General features: G+C 36.3%; 1 protein-coding gene across 5 annotated transcripts in view; it reads right to left on the bottom strand.

Moving 5' to 3' along the window:
• The window catches only part of ralyl.S (RALY RNA binding protein like S homeolog), a 376,246-nt gene that overhangs the window by 83,148 nt on the left and 272,953 nt on the right, over nucleotides 1-20,145 (bottom strand). For all 5 annotated transcript variants that reach the window (XM_041567934.1, XM_041567933.1, XM_041567932.1 and 2 more), the window contains one exon: nucleotides 2,485-2,560. In XM_041567934.1, coding sequence (XP_041423868.1) covers nucleotides 2,485-2,560 — 76 coding nt within the window. The remainder of the gene's footprint in view (nucleotides 1-2,484; nucleotides 2,561-20,145) is intronic.

The raw sequence follows: 20,145 nt of genomic DNA, 5'->3' as shown, positions 1-20,145 counted from the left end.
CAGAAGGCCCCATGTGCCAATAACCTCCAGTGCATCACCAACAGGTGGTTACCCAAGAATATTGTTTTGCCTTCAATAAGGATGAATTATATCTTAGTTGGGATCAGGCACAAGGTACTGTTTTATTGTTACAGAGAAAAAGGAGATCAATAAATTGTATTATTTGACTAAAATGGAGCCTATGGGAGATGGCCTTTCTATAATTCGGATATTTCTGGATCATGGTTTTCTCAATAACGATTCCCATACCTGTACATTTATAATAGCTTCTACATACAAGCATAAGGTAGGAACAAGGTAGTCAAAGTGCAAAACTTGCCAAGGGCTTTGTGTGTGTGATACAGGTCGTTATTTTGTGCCAACTTGAAACAAAATATGTTACGTAAAATTAAAATTTGCAATGTACTTTTTGACTTTTATTAGATTTTCCCAAAAGTGCACTATTATGCCACATTTATTCCACTGTCTGTGCTGATGCACAGCGACCTATTGGATGTCTGAAATGCTACAATAATTTCATTAAGAAGGTTTCAACATTTAAGGACAACAAAATGTTTTTTTTCTCACCAGAAATGTGGTGGAGCTGGATTTATTTGGGGATCTAGCATTTCAATTATATTACTATCTCAGAATTACTGTATATAAGGTGTGAAAGAATATTAGTTGCAGTATCATATCCACCTACTTTCAGTTAGTGACCACACTGCTCATTTACAATTAGAACCACAGTTGGTGGATTATCTGCTTATCAAGTACAAGGTAGAGAAGAAATGTGTGTTGAAATTGGACGATATAAGAGTGACAAATGCAATATTTCAGAGAAAGAACATAACTTTATATACCTTGCCCCCTGCAAGCAGAATATTACCAGGCTTTTCCATCATGTTCACATATCCTGTGACTCCTTAAAGGAACAGTAACACCAAAAAAAAAGAAAGCATTTTGAAGTAATGAAATTTTAATGTACACCAGTGCCAGATAACCTGCTAGGCACCCTAGGCAGTTGCCTAGTTTAAGGGGCCTTGTCCTCTTCACTGCAAATTAAAATTAACAAGTGTTGTTCGGCTGTGAATGCAATGCGATCACTGATCCAATTGCATTGCGGAGACTGACTTGCTGCCTGTGCTGGCTTCCCCTTTCCTTTGGCTGACACTGTCCACGCACCCACATGGCGTGACATGGGAAAGGACAGACCAAATGAAAAGCACTGGCGCACTCAACTTTATGGACAGAAGGACGTGCATCAATATAGTTTTAGACCTTGCTATGAGTTCTGGGGGTGCAAATAAACATGAAATTGCCACTGTGACATTTATACATGTAATTGCCACTGTGTCACCCAACTATAAGTTCTGGGGGTAAAATTATTTCATGTGAATTTGGCACTATGTCATCCTGCTATGAGTTCCGGGGTTGTTTTTTTCCCTGAAATTGCCACTGTGTCATCCTGCTATAACTTCAAGTGGTATTATACACAAAACTGCCATTGTGTCATCCTGCTACGTGTTCTGGGGGTATATATATGTAATTTCCACACTGCCACTGTGGGATTGTTTTCCCTGAAATTGCCACTGTGTCATCCTGCTATAAGTTCTGGTGGTATTATACACAAAACTGCCATTGTGTCATCCTGCTATGAGTTCTCTGTATGTTTTTCATGAAATTGTCACTGCATTCATGCTGCCAAGTGTTTTGTGGGTATTATAAATAAAATTGACAACCCTGCATGCATCTGTGGCTTTTGCTTGAGAATGATCAGAATGAATTTAACCCGTTTCGCTTTGGCAAAAATTCGCTGAAATGCATCTATGGGCGACAAACTGTTTTTGACGCACATCAGATTTTTTTGACACACATCATTTTTTTCCCCATTGAAGTTTATGGGCATTATTTCCTCTGCGAAATGCGGCAAAAAAATTTGCTCATCCTTACTAGTATACAGGTGGATTTTTCAGAATTTATCTGTTATCTATTGTGTATCCTGTGCTTGAATGGCTGCCCCTTAGCTACATAGCTGCTTGTTTATATAAACTATAGTTGTGTTTCTGAAGCAAGCACACCAGATTACCAGTGTAGGGCAACAGTACATATATTGCCATTCCATTAAAACACTTTAATTTTTTGGTGTTACTGTTCCTTTAAGACAAGCAATGACAATATTCAAAAGCATATAAATTATGTGATGTGGGTCAGAGTAATAAGTAGAATATGAGGGTTCTGTTCATGCCCCTGACCCTTTCAATGAAAAGAGGTTGGCTTCATGATTGTACAGCAATTCCCAATGCCTCCTGGAGACCCAGTTTTATACAATGTATATTAGTCTTTTTATACAAAGTTGGAACAGTGTTGTATTTTTAACATATCTATAATTTTCATAAGCTTTCATACACATAACATTTCTTTTTATTAACATTGTGTATTTTTTAGCTTTAGTTTTCTGAAAGATATAGTTAATATTGATTTACAGGACCATTCTTAACGTACCTGTATAAAGTTGATAGTGGTCTCTTTGTTCCTAGCTTTGGCCTGTACGGCTTTGGTTCCCCGGCCATATTAATATCTGCAAGAGAAAGAGAAGATTTACAGGTCTGGCCTATCACAGGGCAGAGGATTTATGGCTGGAGATCTTAGTGCAGTAAATGGGATTTACTTTCTGTGCTCAAACTTTCTTATTAGCTTGTGGTAGTACAAGAAGATAAACAGAAAGGAACAATTTACTAATCTATCTATGACTATGAATTTGATCTTAAAAATCCAAGGGCTCTCCTGCCATGAAGCACCTTATTTCCAATTAAAGGGGCACTATACTATACCCTCAAATTTTCATTTATTTTTTTCCTCTGTACAGATAGTAAACCAACCTGGGGCATCATCTCTTGGGTATTACATATGCAATAATTCTCAGTTCACAGTATCAATCTGTGAGTATTATCCCTAAGTAAAATATATAATCTTCTTAGTTCCGTTATACACACACAAATATATACAGTATATATTCTGAGTAGTGATGGGCGAATTTATTTGCCAGACGCAAATTCGCGGCGAATTTGCGCAATTCGCCGCCGGCGAATAAATTCGTGAAACACTGGCGAAAATTAGCTAGCCAAAAGTCGCTGGCGTCAAATAAATTTGATGAAGGCGTCGAAAAAATTTGCCGCCGGCGTAAAAAACAGATGCTGGTGTCAATTTTTTGCCCATCACTATCTATGAATCATGCTTTTTCAACTGTAAATGTTTCTATGTTAAAATGTGCTAATATTATACAAGTTATTTTCAAATAAAACTTCCCATTTTAAAGGAAAGGCCATCTCTCAAGGGAGCAGATTTTCTAACCAGAGAAAATTCGCCAGCGTCCACTTTGCACCTAGCGCAACACTTCACCAGGTGAAAATTTGCTTAGACAACGCTGAATTGATGCCTGGCGATGGAGAGCGAATGACCGCTAGCACCTGTCTCTTTCACTAGCGAATTGGCACCTGCGTACGTTAATAAACTGGCGATGTCCCTGCGAGCAGCAACACTAGCGAATTGACACTAGTGTTAGCCACTTCACCCTTTAGTAAATCTGCCCCATAGACTTCAAATAATTTACATTTTTAAAAAAGATGTCCTTTTTCTCTGTAATAATAAAACAGTACCTTCTACTTGATCCCAACTAAAATATAATTAATCCTGAAAACGAAGCCAGACAACTTGGTTTATTTAATGTTTACATTATTTTATAGTAGGCTTGGTATAAAGATCCAAACTACAGAAAGATTGGTTATCTGGAAACCCCTTGGTCCAAGGCATTCAGGATAACAGGTCCCATACCTGTATAAGAATCATAATATGAAATAATTACTTCAATAAATATTGTTCTCAGAATTTTATTTTGTTTTTCACAATTTTCATCTGGACTGGCCCTCAGAACCTGTGGGTGCAGTTGTAGTGCACCTATGAATACAGGGCTGCCTTGCAGGGTGCTTCAGTGGGTGCAGGGTACAAAGGGTCCCTATCTCTACTGCATGTCCTATGGCAGGCTAAAGTACATTTAGTAGATGAGTCTGACATTTTAGTGACTATATACAACGGACCAGTGGCAAAGCTTTATATCACAGAGACTGGCTATAACAATGTTGGAACATGAATAGGAATGAGAAACCAGAAGCTTAATATGAAGAATGGAATTTAAGCCTCTCAGAAAATGTAGATATTTTAAGATTTGGAACCAAGCTTTTGGTGATTTGTTTAACACAATCAAAACAGATTTTTAAAAGTTCCAAGATTGCCATTGTAATAAGTGAAAGTTGCATTTCTGCCTTACTCCTTAAGCTCTGCAGGCATTACCACCGAGAACGACTTCCACGTACATCAAAAGTCAATACTTGCTTTGCTTGCCGTCATCTCCACACAAAAGTAAAGCATTCACAGTTGTATTCGCTTCCAGGCATTACTTGATAATCTCTTCTTCAGTTCTACAAACAAATAAATCTATTCCTAGCGCAGCTAAGAAGCTTATGTATATATATTTTGTTATACAATGTAAGGCTCTGTTTGATTAACTGTGGCAGGACAGCTTGGTACACAAGCTTTCTTTTTTTATTTTAAAATGGGAGATCAATAAAACCCCGCTATTTTATTTGAAAGCTTTCTTTAGCATCTCATAACACATCCTTAGCAGCCTTAATTTCCACTATAAAGTTCTGTGAGTGCTGCCTACCCTTGACTTTGCATCTTCTTGAAGTAGTGGAAGAACCGGGGGGAGTTACTCAAATATCTGGGGTGTAGGGGATCATTGCGTGGGCCGAAAAACTGGTGAGCAATTGGGAAAGGGTAGCTAGAGCTGTGTTTTGTGTTTAAGAGCTGCCCATCCATGTCCAAATTTGATAATGTGATTTATCATTTATGCACCAGAATAGAGTACCTGATACCCTCACCCATGCACTGGCTACACAACTAGATGGTGAGATGATCGGAGGGGAGAGGGAATGTAGAGAGTACAGCGACACCTAGGAAATGCAGAATGGAAAGAGAAAGTAATTTACTGTTCTGCCTCTATGGGAGGGACAGGCAATATATGATCGATAGCTGAAACTTTGGGTTTCATGTTTAATTTAAATGAGACTTTTATTATACAGCTTTTTATGTCTAGGTGACGGGTCACTTGAAATGAGATGGAAATACAACCCAGGCCAGGTCATAACAAGTCATAACAATCCCTTAGGATAAATAACTTTTGGTGGTGCCTAATTACGGAATACAGTTACAAAAACCTTTTGAAAATTAAAGCTTTTCAGAAAATTACTAGCAACAAAAAATTCAAAAGCCTCTAAAAGTCTAAAAAAGCTTAAAGGGCATGTAAAGGCAAAAAAAAAATAAAATCCCATTTTTACTTTCTTTAATGAAAAAGAGACCTATCTCCAATATACTTTAATTAAAAAATGTGTACCGTCTTTATAAGAAACCTGACTGTATGCAGTGAAATTCTCCCTTCATTTACTGCTGTGGATAGGAATTGTCAGATGGTCCCTAACTGCTGGGCAGGGAAACAATCATACTTATGAACAGCAGGGGGAGCCCCCGCCTTACTTCCCAGCCATGCAGAACTCAAGCAGCTTTGTTTATGATGATCCCTAAGCAGCCCAGACCACACTGAGCATGTGCACAGTCTTGGTCTTGCAAAGATGTTTAACAAAGTTACAAGATGGTGACCCCCTGTAGCCAACTTTGAAAGCATAAATTATTTGTTTGATTAGGCTTGTGGTGCAGTAAGTTCATGTTTATATTTAGTATACAAAATACAACATTTCTAGCCTTATTCTACTGTACATGCCCTTTAAAAAAGGTCAAATTGACTTCTATGGGACTGTGACTTTTTCCTGGAAAGGTTTGTATTTTTAGTTTTTCTTGGTTTTTACACTTAAATCCAATTTTTTTGAGTTTGTTTTTTAAAAGTTTTAGAGGCCTATTTATTAAGACTCAAATTTTTCTGGTTGAGTTTTTAAGGGGAAAAATTCTAATTTTTAGAGGGAAAAAAATAAAAATTGATTATGTGCCAAAGCTGCTACGAATCCGAATCCGAAAATACTCCAGCTAAAACCTGTTGAAGTCATCAATGGCTGATGTCCCCTTTTACAACTGGAAGATGTTTTTTGTCTTCATGATGTTCGAGAGTTTCAGTCTGTTTTACACTGGTTTTCGTTTCGTTTCTTAGCATTCCACATAGTAGATCCCATACCAGTATCTAAAATTGCTGACTTTAGGATACTATATATTCCCTCCCAACAGCAATGAATATGATGACTCAATAACATTTATTATACAAAACTAAATAGACCCAAATGTTATGAACACTTGCCACAAAGCACTTCAAATCACAAAATGAGAAATTTCCACATTTATCCCGATTTTTTTAATAAATTGCACGTGGGAGTATAGAGTATGTAAGAGTCTATTATCTAAATGGAAATCATTTTTTGAAGTGAACAAAAAAAAAAAAAACAGAGATGCACAAGGCCGCTCAAAATATTTTTTGCTGATAAGCGGTGATAGCTTTTGCAGCAAAATGACAGCTCTCCCACAATGTGTAATTATTTAACTGTTAAAAATTACAATGACCTTTTATTTTTAAATTACTCCCTTCTTCAAGAATTTCATAGTACCAGTAACCTGAAGACACTGGTGCATAATTGCTTGATTTTCACTCACTGGGAAATGCAATCTATGTAGATGCATTTGGACCAAGGCAACTGCATTAAGTCTTAATAGCAGACATTATTAACCCAGCATTTTATATGACTTAAAGGGAAAGTAAAGGCTATATCTTATAAAGGTAAAGCCGCCTGAGCTCCCACATGAGCCATTAAATTGTCTCTTCTTTATTAAAGGTATACTGTCATGGGAAAAAAAAAAATTCCAAAATGATTCAGTTAATAGTGCTGCTCCAGCAGAATTCTGCACTGAAATCCATTTCTCAAAAGAGCAAACAGATTTTTTTATATTAAATTTTGAAATCTGACATGGGGCTAGACATATTATCAATTTCCCAGCTGCCCCAAGTCATGTGACTTGTGCTCTGATAAACTTCAATCACTCTTTACTGCTGTACATCAAGTTGGAGTGATATCACCCCCTCCCTTACCCCCCCCCCAGCAGCCAAACAAAAGAACAATGGGAAGGTAACCAGATAGCAGCTCCCTAACACAAGATAACAGCTGTCTGGTAGATCTAAGAACAAAAATCAAAAGTAAAAACCCATGTCTCACTAAGACACATTCAGTTACATTGAGAAGGAAAAACAGCAGCCTGCCAGAAAGCATTTCTCTCCTAAAGTGCAGGCACAAGTCACATGACCAGGGGCAGCTGGGAAATTGACAAAATGTCTAGCCCCATGTCAGATTTCAAAATTTAATATAAAAAAATCTGTTTGCTCTTTTGAGAAATGGATTTCAGTGCAGAATTCTGCTGGAGTAGCACTATTAACTGATCCATTTTGAAAAAAACATGTTTTCTGATGACAGGATCCCTTTACTGATCCTGTGCTATTAAAGGTTGAGCAGGGGGTTTTATTTTGGGTGGACAAAGCATGTTGCCATAGGAATAGTTACAGAGTACATGAGAATGAAAGTTTTTGTCTTAATGAAACATTCCTAACTTCTAGCTGATCCAGTGGAAGCAAAACAAAAAAACATTTCATCTCTGATTTGTCTTGGAGGGAGAACCAAAAGGGCAACTAGATCAGTCTCTGTATTTCAAGCTTGCAGAGTTTGTACATTTTGGTTATTAGTTTTATAATAAATAGGATTTTCTTTTCTTTTGTTCTAATTGTTTAGATTTTGCAGAAAACACAGTGTAGCAGGGCCATGATAACCACCTATGCTAACCCCTACACCTCTTGCCTAAAATGTCTTTAACTAAACTCCAAAACAGCTGAAATACAAGAATATACTGCTATGCCTTATCCAGAAACTCATTTTCCAGAAAGCTCAAAATTATGGGATGGCCATCTCCAATAAAATCCATTTTAATCAAATAATTAATTTTTTTTAAATGATTTCCTTTTTCTCTGTAATAATAAAACAGTACCTTGTACTTGATCCTAACTAAGATATAATTAATCATCACAGGAAGCAAAATAATCCTGTTGGGTTTAATTAATGTTTAAATTATTTTTTTAGAGGGTAATGAGATCTGGAAAACCCCAGGTCTCGAGCATTCTGGATAACAGGTCCCATAACCGTCTTGTACAGGTAATATGTTCCTTTAATAAATCAGATCAGTAGCAAAACTATTTACATACCAAACAGGAGGCCTAACCCTTTTATTGGAGCATTAAAAATCAAACATCTTAAAAATATATATAATTCAATCATCTATGTTTTATGAAACATCTGTTCCAGTATATTGAGCTGAGAGTGTCCGGCTTTAATATCTCATTCACACCAGAAGGATTGAGATGAAGAAGCCATTATGATTTCTCATGCATCTCCACTACGGATTTAAGCGTTCAGGCAGGTGACAAGTCCTTTACATTGCTGCTACCTGGACATAACTATAAAAAGAAACAAAACTGCCAAATATCTGTTTCACAAAATGAATAGTTTCAGAGCAATGTCAAGTATTGTACACATAAAACTGTGTGCTTCTGATTGCTGTGTAATTACTGTGCTAATTAATGGCAATTAACCCTCCTTTTCTGCAAATAAATATAGACTCACGTTGCTAAATATCATTCCATGTGCACAGATTCAATCCACAGCATTATATTAAGTACTAAGCAGAAACTGCAACCCACGTGCTAAAGGCCAGCCATTTGTCACAGAGCGTATGATCAATTCTTTAAGCATCGGCTCGTTATTGTTGGGCGAGGGGGATTTTAATGTTGTGTTTGATGCTAAAGGCTGGCCATTTGTCATAGAAAGCATGATATATACTTTAAGGGGGTTATTTATCAAAGTTCGATTTTATCTTAACATTTTCTGCTGCAAACTCCGATCAAATCCGCTCTGTTTTTTTACGCTTATTTATTATAACATTTTCCCAAAAATTTGATTTGCGAGAAAAAATCTGATTTTCACTTTTTTTCTGATTTTTCGCCCGAAAACTCAGATTTTGCCCAAAAACTATAAACATCAAAAACTCATTGGGACTTCTCCCATTGACTTATATACAATCTCGACAGGTCTGAGATGCCGGATTTTCTAATTCTGACTTTTCCATCCTCAGGGTTTAATAAATTCTTAAAAATTCATGATTTTATAAAAAAAATTGTGATTTTATAAAAAAAATCGTGATTTTATAAAAAAAAAAAACATTTTTCGTGATTTTTGCATTCTTAGTTTAGTAAATAACTCCCTATGTATTGTTGGGTAAAGGGGACTTTAGAGTTGGTGTTTAATTATATATTTTTGCATTTCTTCTTTCTCTGCCAATCAATCGAGCACTTACTCAGGCCATTGTGACTTCACAGCTCTCTGCACATACTACTTTGTCAGTAACTGAAAAGTTCATGGCTAAATAGCCAGACCATTAAATATATGTTGACATACTCTATGCTGATTGTCTGCACAATATTTATACAGACAGGAATCTTCTTAGAAAAGGTGCAAAGTCAAATCATGTCACTAAGGAGATGATATGCATTTACATTGCAAGCCCTAGAGATTGGGTGAGCCACATTGGTAACCAGGACATATTTTGAAATATCTCTTGTTTCTGCTACATCTTTGGGTTGCAATTGAGAGACATACTGTACAGAAATTGTAGTTTTATGTATTTGCAGCTGAGTGCCTACAAACACAAATGAATACAAATGGCTTGATTGGCACACATCCATGAGAATGAAGCTTTATTAATAATAGATAACCAGTAAGAACAGAGAATACACCAAAACCACAAATTGGGAATTCACATGACGGCAATATAGGGCATTTATTATCTTTAAAAACAGCATATTATCAGCTTGCCTCCTTGGGTTTGGGCTTTGGATTTAGTCGGCTGTGTGAAGTTGAACAGTCTGTATTGACCAAAACTGCCAACATTACATAGACCAGTAAAGATCCCGACACACTTAGTACCAGGATAAAAAAGTTGGGTTTGACACAGGTTTGTAGATACTATTACGTTTTTTCTCCTGAAAAGTTTGGAATTTTTGCCCCGAAAAGCCCTAAATAGTCGGATTTTTGGGCTAATTTCAACACAGACCTCAGAAATTTCCAAATAGGATAGGGACCTTCTCTTTGACTTATACAACCTCAACAGGTCTGAGATGGAGTATTCTGACATTTTTTCTATATAATAAATAAAAAAAAATTTCCACCAAAAATTTGCATTTTATAGTAAAAAAAACTTGAATTTAATTTAAATTAAATCATTTGATTAAAATGGAATCTACTGGAGACAAACTTCCAAAGCATTCTCGATAACGGGTTTTCAAGATAATGGATCCCATACCTGTACTGATGCACTGGACACGGCCAACACCTGGGCCTTCTCGCCTTCTAGGTGTACATTTGTTAGATCTCTGCTTTATCATCTGGTAGCACAATGGCCTCTATTTTAATTCATCAGCCATAATATTACTCACGTTAAGCTGCTTATTGGTAGATAAATGATCAGTCTTTTACCACTTCCCAAGGCAGTGAACACAAGAACTGTGTTTCGTTAGCAGAAAATAATCATTTGAGTATATGCTAAACACTAGCTAGAAGAATTATTCATATTCCCTGGCATGTTGGCTGCCTTCCTATCTCCCCTGCACAGTTACAGTAAATATGTGCCATAACTTAAAATACAAAGTAAAAACAATTGCTTCTAGATACCCAAAAAAATTCACTATAAAACAAAACTGATACGGCTAGATGTACTTTGAAGGCAGTTTTTTCTTTTAATTAACGAAACACCCCTCTTTGATATAAATTCTTTCACAGATTCTCTGGAAGGCAAAGGAACTTCAAGAATCCATCTGAAAATGGATTTTTATCATGGTTTATCAAATGAATGCATTGAAGATTGCATAGTATTTTCCTGCTTGAGGGAGATGAGATTGATTCGGCAGTAGCTAATCTATATATAAACACAACAATCTCTCCTATCTTAATTCTTCTGCCACACGCTTCTTCAGGTCTGATTCTTACCCTCCGAAATGTAGGTAGTAAATCTGCTCCAAGATATTGTACAGGTACTGTACATATGGGATATTTTATCTGGAAACCCGTTATCCAGAAAGTTCCAAATTACGGGAAGGCCATCTCCCATAAACTCCAGTGTATCCAAATAATTCAGATTTTTAAAAAGAATTTCCTTTTTTCTCTGTAACAATAATACTGATTCTAACCGTCCGAAATGTAGGTAGATAATCTGCTCCATGTACCTTGTACAGGTATGGGATCTGTTAGCCAGAAAACAATTTAATTTTATGGTGTTACTGTTCCTTTAAAATTATAGAAGGATCCGTTATCCAGAAAACCCCAGGTCCAAAGAATTCTGGATAACAGGTTCCATACTAAGCCACATAAACTAGAACTTCAACATAGTGCGTTCACGTAGAAATCAATGGGAGTTGTGAAAAGCAAAATGTAAACTATTTATTCAATTCAAGTTTTTTTGAGCTTGTAAACTAAATTTTTAGTTTTTTTCAACATTTTGAGTTTTTTATATTTGGATTTTTTCATAAATAAGGAAACGTAATGTAGGTCTTTATGAAAAGATATTGCATAAAACAGCTCATATGTAAAACTCTACTTCATGTACATAAACCATTTTCATAATAGACATTTTTAGTAGTATGTGCCATTGTGTAATCATAAATAGAAATCTGTCATTTTAAAAAATAAAGGCAGTCCCCTGGGATCCTAGGCTTCACGGTGCACACAAACAAACCATACATAAGGTCACATGAGCCAATTAACAGACAGAGTTCTATTGCTTCCACACTTCTTTCTGTTACAGTTAGAGCTGCAGTATTTCTGGTCAGGTGATCTCTGAGGCAGCACAGAGAATACAGTATCATAAAATGGTGGTTCAAGTGAACCACCATTTATATATTCCAGATTCTTTAATATGCCACTTAATATGATGTAAACTATCTGTTACTTAAAGGGGTGGTTCACTTTTTAGTTAACTTTTAGTATGTTATAGAATGGCCAATTCTAAGTAACTTTTCAATTGGTCTTCATTCTTTACTATGTTTTTTCAATTATTTGCCTTTTTTTCTGGCATTTTTAATGTTTCCTATCTAAAAACAAATGCTACTTTTTATTACTAATTTTCCTCTCCTATTCATATTCCTGTGTCTTATTCAAATCAGTGCATGGTTGCTAGGGTAATATGGACCCTAGCAACCAGATTGTTTAAATAGCAATCTGGAGAGACTGCATAAAAGACTAAATAACTCAAAAACGGCAAATAATAAAAAATGAAAGCCAAGTGCAAATTGTCTCAGAATATCACTCTCAACATCATACTAAAAATTAACTCAAAGATGAACAACCCTTTAAGCATTCATTTTAAGAGTATAGTTTTATGTTTTTTTGCATTTGTACCAGCCCAAGGCAACCACAGCCCTTTAGCAGTAAAGATCTGTGTCTCCAAAAGATGCCCCAGTAGCTCCCCATCTTCTTTTCTGCAGATTCACAACATATTCTCTGTGCTGCTGTCACTTACTGAGCTTAGGGACGGACCCACTCACAATATACAGTACACATAGAATAGAAATGTCACAATAAATGGCTGATTAGTAATTAATACAGATAATTACTACATGGCAGTACAGAAACCAGTGCCATTAGCACCAGAATTTAATAATCAGCCCTGTTGCATCAGTTTATATTACAGTCCAACCTCATTTTCTGATGGATAATTAGTGACGAGCCCTAAGCTTAGCTTCTCAACAGCTGCTCAGAGCCCACTGAGCATGTGAGAGTCGCAGGCACTTTCCAAGATGGTGACCCCCTGTGACAAGTTTGAAGTCCTGGATCATTGTTGTAATTGAGAAGCTGAAACTTTAGGATGGTGCAATAAGGTCAGTATATAAAATATTGCATTTTTAGCCCTATGCATTTTTAGGGTTTAGTTATCCTTTAAATTGTTAGTTTATATAGTGAATAAAGTACCCCCTTTTGTAAAATATAGGGATATTATAAGTTACCGAGGAGTTTCATGACCATATAAAAACACGAGGCCGAAGGCCGAGTGTTTTTATACAGGTCATGGAACTCCTCGGTAACTTCTAATATCCTCATATTTTACAACTGGGGGTACTTTATTTATTATAATACACAAATTTCAATGAGTCATGTGACAGAAATGACATCAGAACTCACCGTTTATAACTGATGACATCAGAACTCACTGTTTATAACTGATGACATCAGAACTCACCGTTTATAACTGATGACATCAGAACTCACCGTTTATAAGGATCTAATTTACAGGATATTCATGGCTTTTGTGTATTATATGAAGTATATAAAATTACACAAATTCAAATTTTGATAAATAAGGCCCTTCATATAAGAATGCAGAGTTTATGGGTTAGGATACAAATGACTAAGTTACTCTTAGTAGTACAAATAAAAATGATCATAAAAAAAAATCATAGTGTCCCTTTTATTTATTTTTATTATATTATTTTGAAACCACAAGCAAGCTGTGGTTGCTTGTTATGCACTATATGTTATATAATAGCTTTAAATTGAAGAGTGGCTTGCTGTGCATTCAGAAACACTTCAGATGAAAGCACGCTCCACTCACCACCGCTGAATTGTGCAAGATAAATACTCTACCTTTGGCATCTCTTTTATTTTATGTGACTCTCATGTCAGGTTTTTATATATAGTGCAGTGTGATGAAAAAATTGATCCAATAGTACTGTGACACGTAGGGGCAAATTTACTTCAAATAGGGGTCAATTAACCCTCGATATTCGACTTCCGAATATCGAAGTCGAAGGATTTACCGCAATTCGTTCGATCGAACCATCGAACGAAAAATCATTGTTCGATTCGAAGGATTTTAATTCATCGATCGAACGATTTTTCTACGACCAAAAAAAGATTGCAAAGCCTATGGGGACCTTCCCCATAGGCTAACATTGACTTCGGTAGGTTTTAGTTGGCGAACTAGGGGGTCAAAGTTTTTTTTTAAAGAGACAGTACTTCGACTATCGAATGGTTGAATAGTTGAATGATTTTTAGTTTGAATCGTTCGATTCGAATACGTAGTCGAAGGTCGAAGTAGCCAATTCGATGGTCGAAGTAGCCAAAAAAAACCATTCGAAATTCAATTTTTTTTTTCATTCTATTCCTTCACTCAAACTAAGTAAATGGGCCCGTATGCTATGGATTTACAGCCATGAACATTGTAATATTGTGCTTGCTATGAAATATTTGCTGTCAGACATGATTAGCTTTGCAAGTTCAGGGGTGTTTTCCCTGTCATTTTGGATATATGAGCGCCTAATGAGCATATTTAAATATCACAGTTTTTATTGGTAGTAGTGAGTCTAAGGGGCCCATTTATAAACAATTGACTTGTGATTTTTTTTCCCCACAAATCTTGAAAAAATAGTGGCTTTCCTATATTTTGTAAAAGCTCTAAAAATTCGTAATTTATCAAGGGCCCATTTACTAGCAATCAAATTGAGATTTTTCCAATAATAATTGTTTTAATGAATTCGAGATTTATTAAGTGGAAAAGCCCACAAAAGCCTTTCATGGCAAACATCGCCAAGTAAAAGTTCTTGGGGTGCTATAGAAGTCAATGGGGCAGATTTACTTACGTCCGAATCTTCAATCCGGAAATCTTTGCCATCCTTTGTATTTTGTGACCACTACGCATATTCATCAAAATGCAAAATGTTGTCTCTGCAAATGAACGCTGCTGTATTAAGAAACTTTTACGTTGACGATTTTTCAGTTCGACCCTTAATAAATCTGCCCCTGAGAGGTTTTCCGAGTTTTATTCCACTAGTAATTGTTTGAAAAACTCAAATTTTGAGAGGTTGTTAAGTTATTTGTATTCTTTAGCACGTGGTTCAGCATTTTTTTTTTTCATTTGTACTTTTTATGTTTGGCTCTTTTAATAAATTCCAAGACATTTGTGGTTTTAGAGAAAATGAGTTTAGTTGTGGTTTCAAAAACCTCTACAACTACTAAAATTATAATGTTGATGAATAAGCCTCCAGGACTAAGAGGACAACAAAAAATCAGACAACTTTAATCATCTATATAAAGTTTTCTTTTTCTTAGTGCACAATTCCCTTAATGGGTGGATTTTAACAAAGGAGAGGCTAAGCCTTCCTACACCGAGATCAATTACATTTTCTGCAACAAACAGTATAGAAGTGTTATACACTAAATTGGTACTGCATTTATCCTGTCATGTGTTCTAGGGTAATTATATAGTGAATAAAGTACCCCCTCTTGTAAAATATAAGGATATTATAAGTTACCCAGGAGTTTCTTGACCATATAAAAACACGAGGCCGAAGGCCGAGTGTTTTTATACAGGTCATGGAACTCCGAGGTAACTTCTAATATCCTCATATTTTGCAACTGGGGGTACTTTATTTATTATAATACACAAATTTCAGTGAGTCATGTGACAGAAATGACATCAGAACTCACCGTTTATAACTGATGACATCAGAACTCACCGTTTATAAGGATATAATTTACAGGATATTCATGGCTTTTGTGTATTATATACAAATTAACACTGTATTTTACACAGTTACATGGATAATTGCAGTTGAATAAAGACAATACCTCATCAAGGTCAACCCCTACAAATTTATATACATTTATAGTTCTATTGATATACTCCATTATATATACAGTAAATACTATATATACACTGATATCTATACAGATATGGCACCTGTTATCCAGAATGCTTGGGGTTTTCCCGATTACATATCTCTCCGCAATTTAGATCTACTCCGCAATTTAGGTCTACTTGAAAATCTTGTAAATATTAAGGGGCAAATTTATCAATGGTCGAATTTCAAAGTAATGGGAGTTTTTTTGAACTCCCATAACTTTGAAATTCGAAATTAAAAAAGACCAATTGAAATTCGGTTCAATTTGGCAGGTTTTAGATGGCGAATGGTCAAAGTTGAATTTTTAAAGAGACAGTACATTCAAATTTCCCATTTTTTTTTCAAATTCAAATTGAATTTGGACTATTCTCTAGTCGAAGTACACAATAATTAGCTTGAAATTTGAATTTTTTTAATTGAATTTTCACTTCAACCTTTGATAAATCTGCCCTATAATAAGCCCAATAGGCTGGTTTTACTTCCAATAAGGATTAATTATAATTTACTTTGGATCAGGTTCAGGGTATGATTTTATTATTACAGAAAAAAAGGAAATCGTTTTTAATAATTTGAATTATTTGATTATAATGTTAAGTTAATGGGAGAAGGCCTTTCTTTAATTCGGAACTTTCTGGATAATAATAGTAAATAATCCCATTTACTAGATTTTATAATCCCAAATAGCCTTGGATATTATGATTGCTCAAGAAATCATCCAAGCCCCTCTTAAGCATTAACAGAATCAGCCATCGCAACATCACTCCACAACCTCACTGTCATCACTGTGAAGAACCTGCTTCAAATTAAAGTTCTGTATAAAGGGATGGCTTCTGGTTTTTATAGGAAAAATCCCTCGCTATCGGTCAATAATGTCATCTAAATAATTTATAAAGAGTAATCATTATATCCTTCTTAAGGACTGGGGCCCAAAACTGTACTTTATGAGGCCGTAAATTACTTTTTTAATTTAAATTTTTTTGTTTTGGGGCTAATATCTATACATACTTCATACATAGTTCCAGGATAATACATGTAAATAATAAGGTACTAAACTAGACAATTTCCTATGATGATGAAACCTCGGAAAAACATTTTTTGTTTATAAATCATAAGGAAAAAGGTATATTTTCCTACAAATGCTATATATGTGGGCTCCTTGCATGCTCCAAGGAAGATAATTCATTTGATGTTTGAAGTTTTGTACTTCTAAAGATTGATTATGAGAATTGTTTTGGGACAGTGTGACAGTGGTGATGTTGCAAATGACTTGATAGATGTTGCCTGTCAGAAGCAAGTGAGACCTTGGGGGAAAAGGTTATGAACCCACTGTGTAAGGCAGGGGTCTCCAATCTTTTTTTTACCCCTAAGCTATATTTAAATAAAAAGTTAGAAATCAACACAAGAATTTAGTCATGAATCTAAAAATGAACACTTGCTTTGAGGCCATTTGGAGCAACATCAAAGGGCTTGGTGAGCAACATGTTGTTCGCAAGCCACTGGTTAGGTATCACTGGTGTAAGGACTCTCCTTTAAACCAGATGTTTCACGCCAGAGCTGGAACTAGGGGTAGGCAGAAGAGGCGCCTGCCTAGGGTGCAATTATAGGGGGCGCTTGGTAGGTACCAGTTAAAGGGCCTTACCCTAGTCGGTGTTCACTCCCCTATGCTGCTCTCCCACCTGTCACAACAGCCCCCTCACAGTCAGAGCGCATGCACTTGCACACATGAGTTGGGGGAGCGCTGTGGCCAGCCAGGTTGCCTAGAGTGTCTGGCTGGCTTGGCCCGTCCCTGTTGCACGAAAACTGACACATCAGTGTAAGGTGTAAAGTAAAACATATGGTTCCATAATGGTGAAAGCTAAAAGACAATGGTAGAAATGCAAGACTGATATAAAGGGGTGCTCTTAGTTGCAGTGCACGGAATGATTGCTTTTGTATTACATGTTTTATTTATCCTGGGAAATATACATCTGAAGCACAAGTGAAGAACGTCCACGTACTCACTTAGAAAACTGTGACATAACTCCTGAAGGATTGGTAATATTCCTTGTCATCTTAGGGGAGCCATTTATGTTTACTAATATAACTAACATGTATCTGATTATGTCCCATCTGCTCCAGGGGTGAATCCTTGCCTCCTGTGTAAAACAATGGCTCACTTTTCTCTTTAATACAATCCAACTTGCAGGATAGTGGCAACCACTAGGTGCCCTGGACTAAATAGTTGTAGCTTCCAACAGCTCAATCTTTTGGGAGAGAAGTGATGTACCCATTTTAGGAGTAGGCCTGCCCTAAGACAGATAGACCCCCAATGGTGCAGGGATATCAGGTGGTGTTGTCTGCACCAAAATAGCACTTGTAGCCTGAAGCAAGGGATTCCTTAGTAAAGCGAGGGGCCTGGACAGCAGATAAATAGTGATGGGCGAATTTATTCGCCAGGCGCGAATTCGCGGCGAATTTGCGCGATTCACCGCCAGCAAATAAATTCGCAAAACACCCGCGAAGATTCGCGGCAAACATTCGCGAAGCGAAACGGCGCAAAATCGCCCATCACTACAGATAAATCTAAGTGGAATCATGTAGGAAAAACTAGTAGTAAGACAGATTTAACATTTAGTTAACTGCAGGAATGCTATTCGCTTTTGTAGTTTGTTAGCAGAGCACTGAAAGACTTTAAAATCATATAGGAAAGCTTAATACTCCAGACATGTTCCATCAGGGTAGAGACTCAAGTAGGTAGACTCATATATGGAAGAATCCCTTGAAGAACATTTGGAGGGGATTGTAATGATATTGAGATCCCATATAATTACTAATACTACTAGAACTGAAGTCCTGCCTGTCATTTGGCACATTTAACAAGGTAAAGGTGATTAAAGCCCAAGTTGATAAATGTATTGTTTGTTTTAAATGCCACTAGTGCCCATGGTGACAACCCTCCCTCTAGCCAATCTGCCCAAACTGAGAGAAAGAGTCCCGTGTTATGTGCTCTCCACTGGGATCTGCAGAATGAGGTTGAAAAAAGCATTACTCTATTTTACTTTAATTTTCCTCCACTGCCTCCAACATAACACAGGAAAAAATAAAAGCTACCCTCAGGAATCAGCTGTCAAAATTCAATTTCAACATTTTGCTCAGAAGTCAGTTTTATTTGTACATTTTACAGGCTCAGCTAATTAAATGGTCTGCGGTCGTTTACACATCAATGCTGCTGTGTTGCCGCAGTATAAGACACAAAGAAGTGATTAATATTCATTAAATAATGTTATTTATCAATAAATGATTATTTGGCCTCAACGGGAGCCTTAGAAATGTCACAGCTGGACCTTGAGAAATATTGAAATTATGATCAGGTACACTTTAGTATCTTGGACCATGTATAAACTATATACTACAGGTATGGGACCTGTTATCCAGAATGCTCGGGACCTGGGTTTTCCGGGTAATGGATCTTTCTGTAATTTGGGTCTTCATGCCTTAAGTCTACTAGAAATTAATTTAAACATTAAATAAACCCAAAAGGCTGGTTTTGCTTCCAATAAGGATTAATTATATCTTAGTTGGGATCAAGTACAATGTACTGTTTTATTATTACAGAGAAAAAGGAAATCATTTTTAAAAATTTGGATTATTTGGATAACATGGAGTCTATGGGAGACATTCCGTAATTCGGAGCTTTCTGGATATCAGGTTTCCAGATAAGGGATCCTATACCTGTACTAGCTTCTTCTCAATAATCAAACATTAGCTTGTACTTGATCCAAACTAAGATATAATTAATACTTATTGGCAGCAAAACCAGACTATTGGGTTTATTTAATCTTTAAATGATTTTCTAGTAGACTGAAGGTATGCAGACCCAAATTACAGAAAGAACGGTTATCCAGAAAACCTGGGTACACGGGTCCCATACCTGTATTTGGCAATAAACATTCATTTGTATCTTACCCTATAGAACGGCTCACACACCCGCAGTATTAATATATCAGGCCACCATTGAACAGAGGCTTTTCTTAGAAAAGTATCATTCTGTACCCTGACATTATAGGGGGGCAGCTGGTTCCCACATGGTAAAATGTTTAAAAAAGCAAAAAATGGATGTGTGAAATAATCATTGAAATGCACCTTGCAAGGAAACATAAAACACTAATGTAATTAGCTTACAGCATTATACTGCCTATTATCCAGTTTACATTTTTTCTTACAGAATTGCATTATTTAACCTTAGCTTAGTCACCTTCATTATGAAAATATTACGCCTTTCTGAAATGAATTATGGCGACGAGGAAAGTTATGCTAACAGAACATGATGCATTTGTTGCTGCGCAGTAAGTTCTAGGGAGAGT

The sequence above is a fragment of the Xenopus laevis genome, chromosome 6S, assembly GCF_017654675.1.
Source record: "Xenopus laevis strain J_2021 chromosome 6S, Xenopus_laevis_v10.1, whole genome shotgun sequence".
Taxonomy (NCBI): Eukaryota; Metazoa; Chordata; class Amphibia; order Anura; family Pipidae; genus Xenopus; species Xenopus laevis.
Note: the sequence above shows the minus strand (reverse complement) of the source record. Positions and strands in the feature narration are given on the sequence as shown.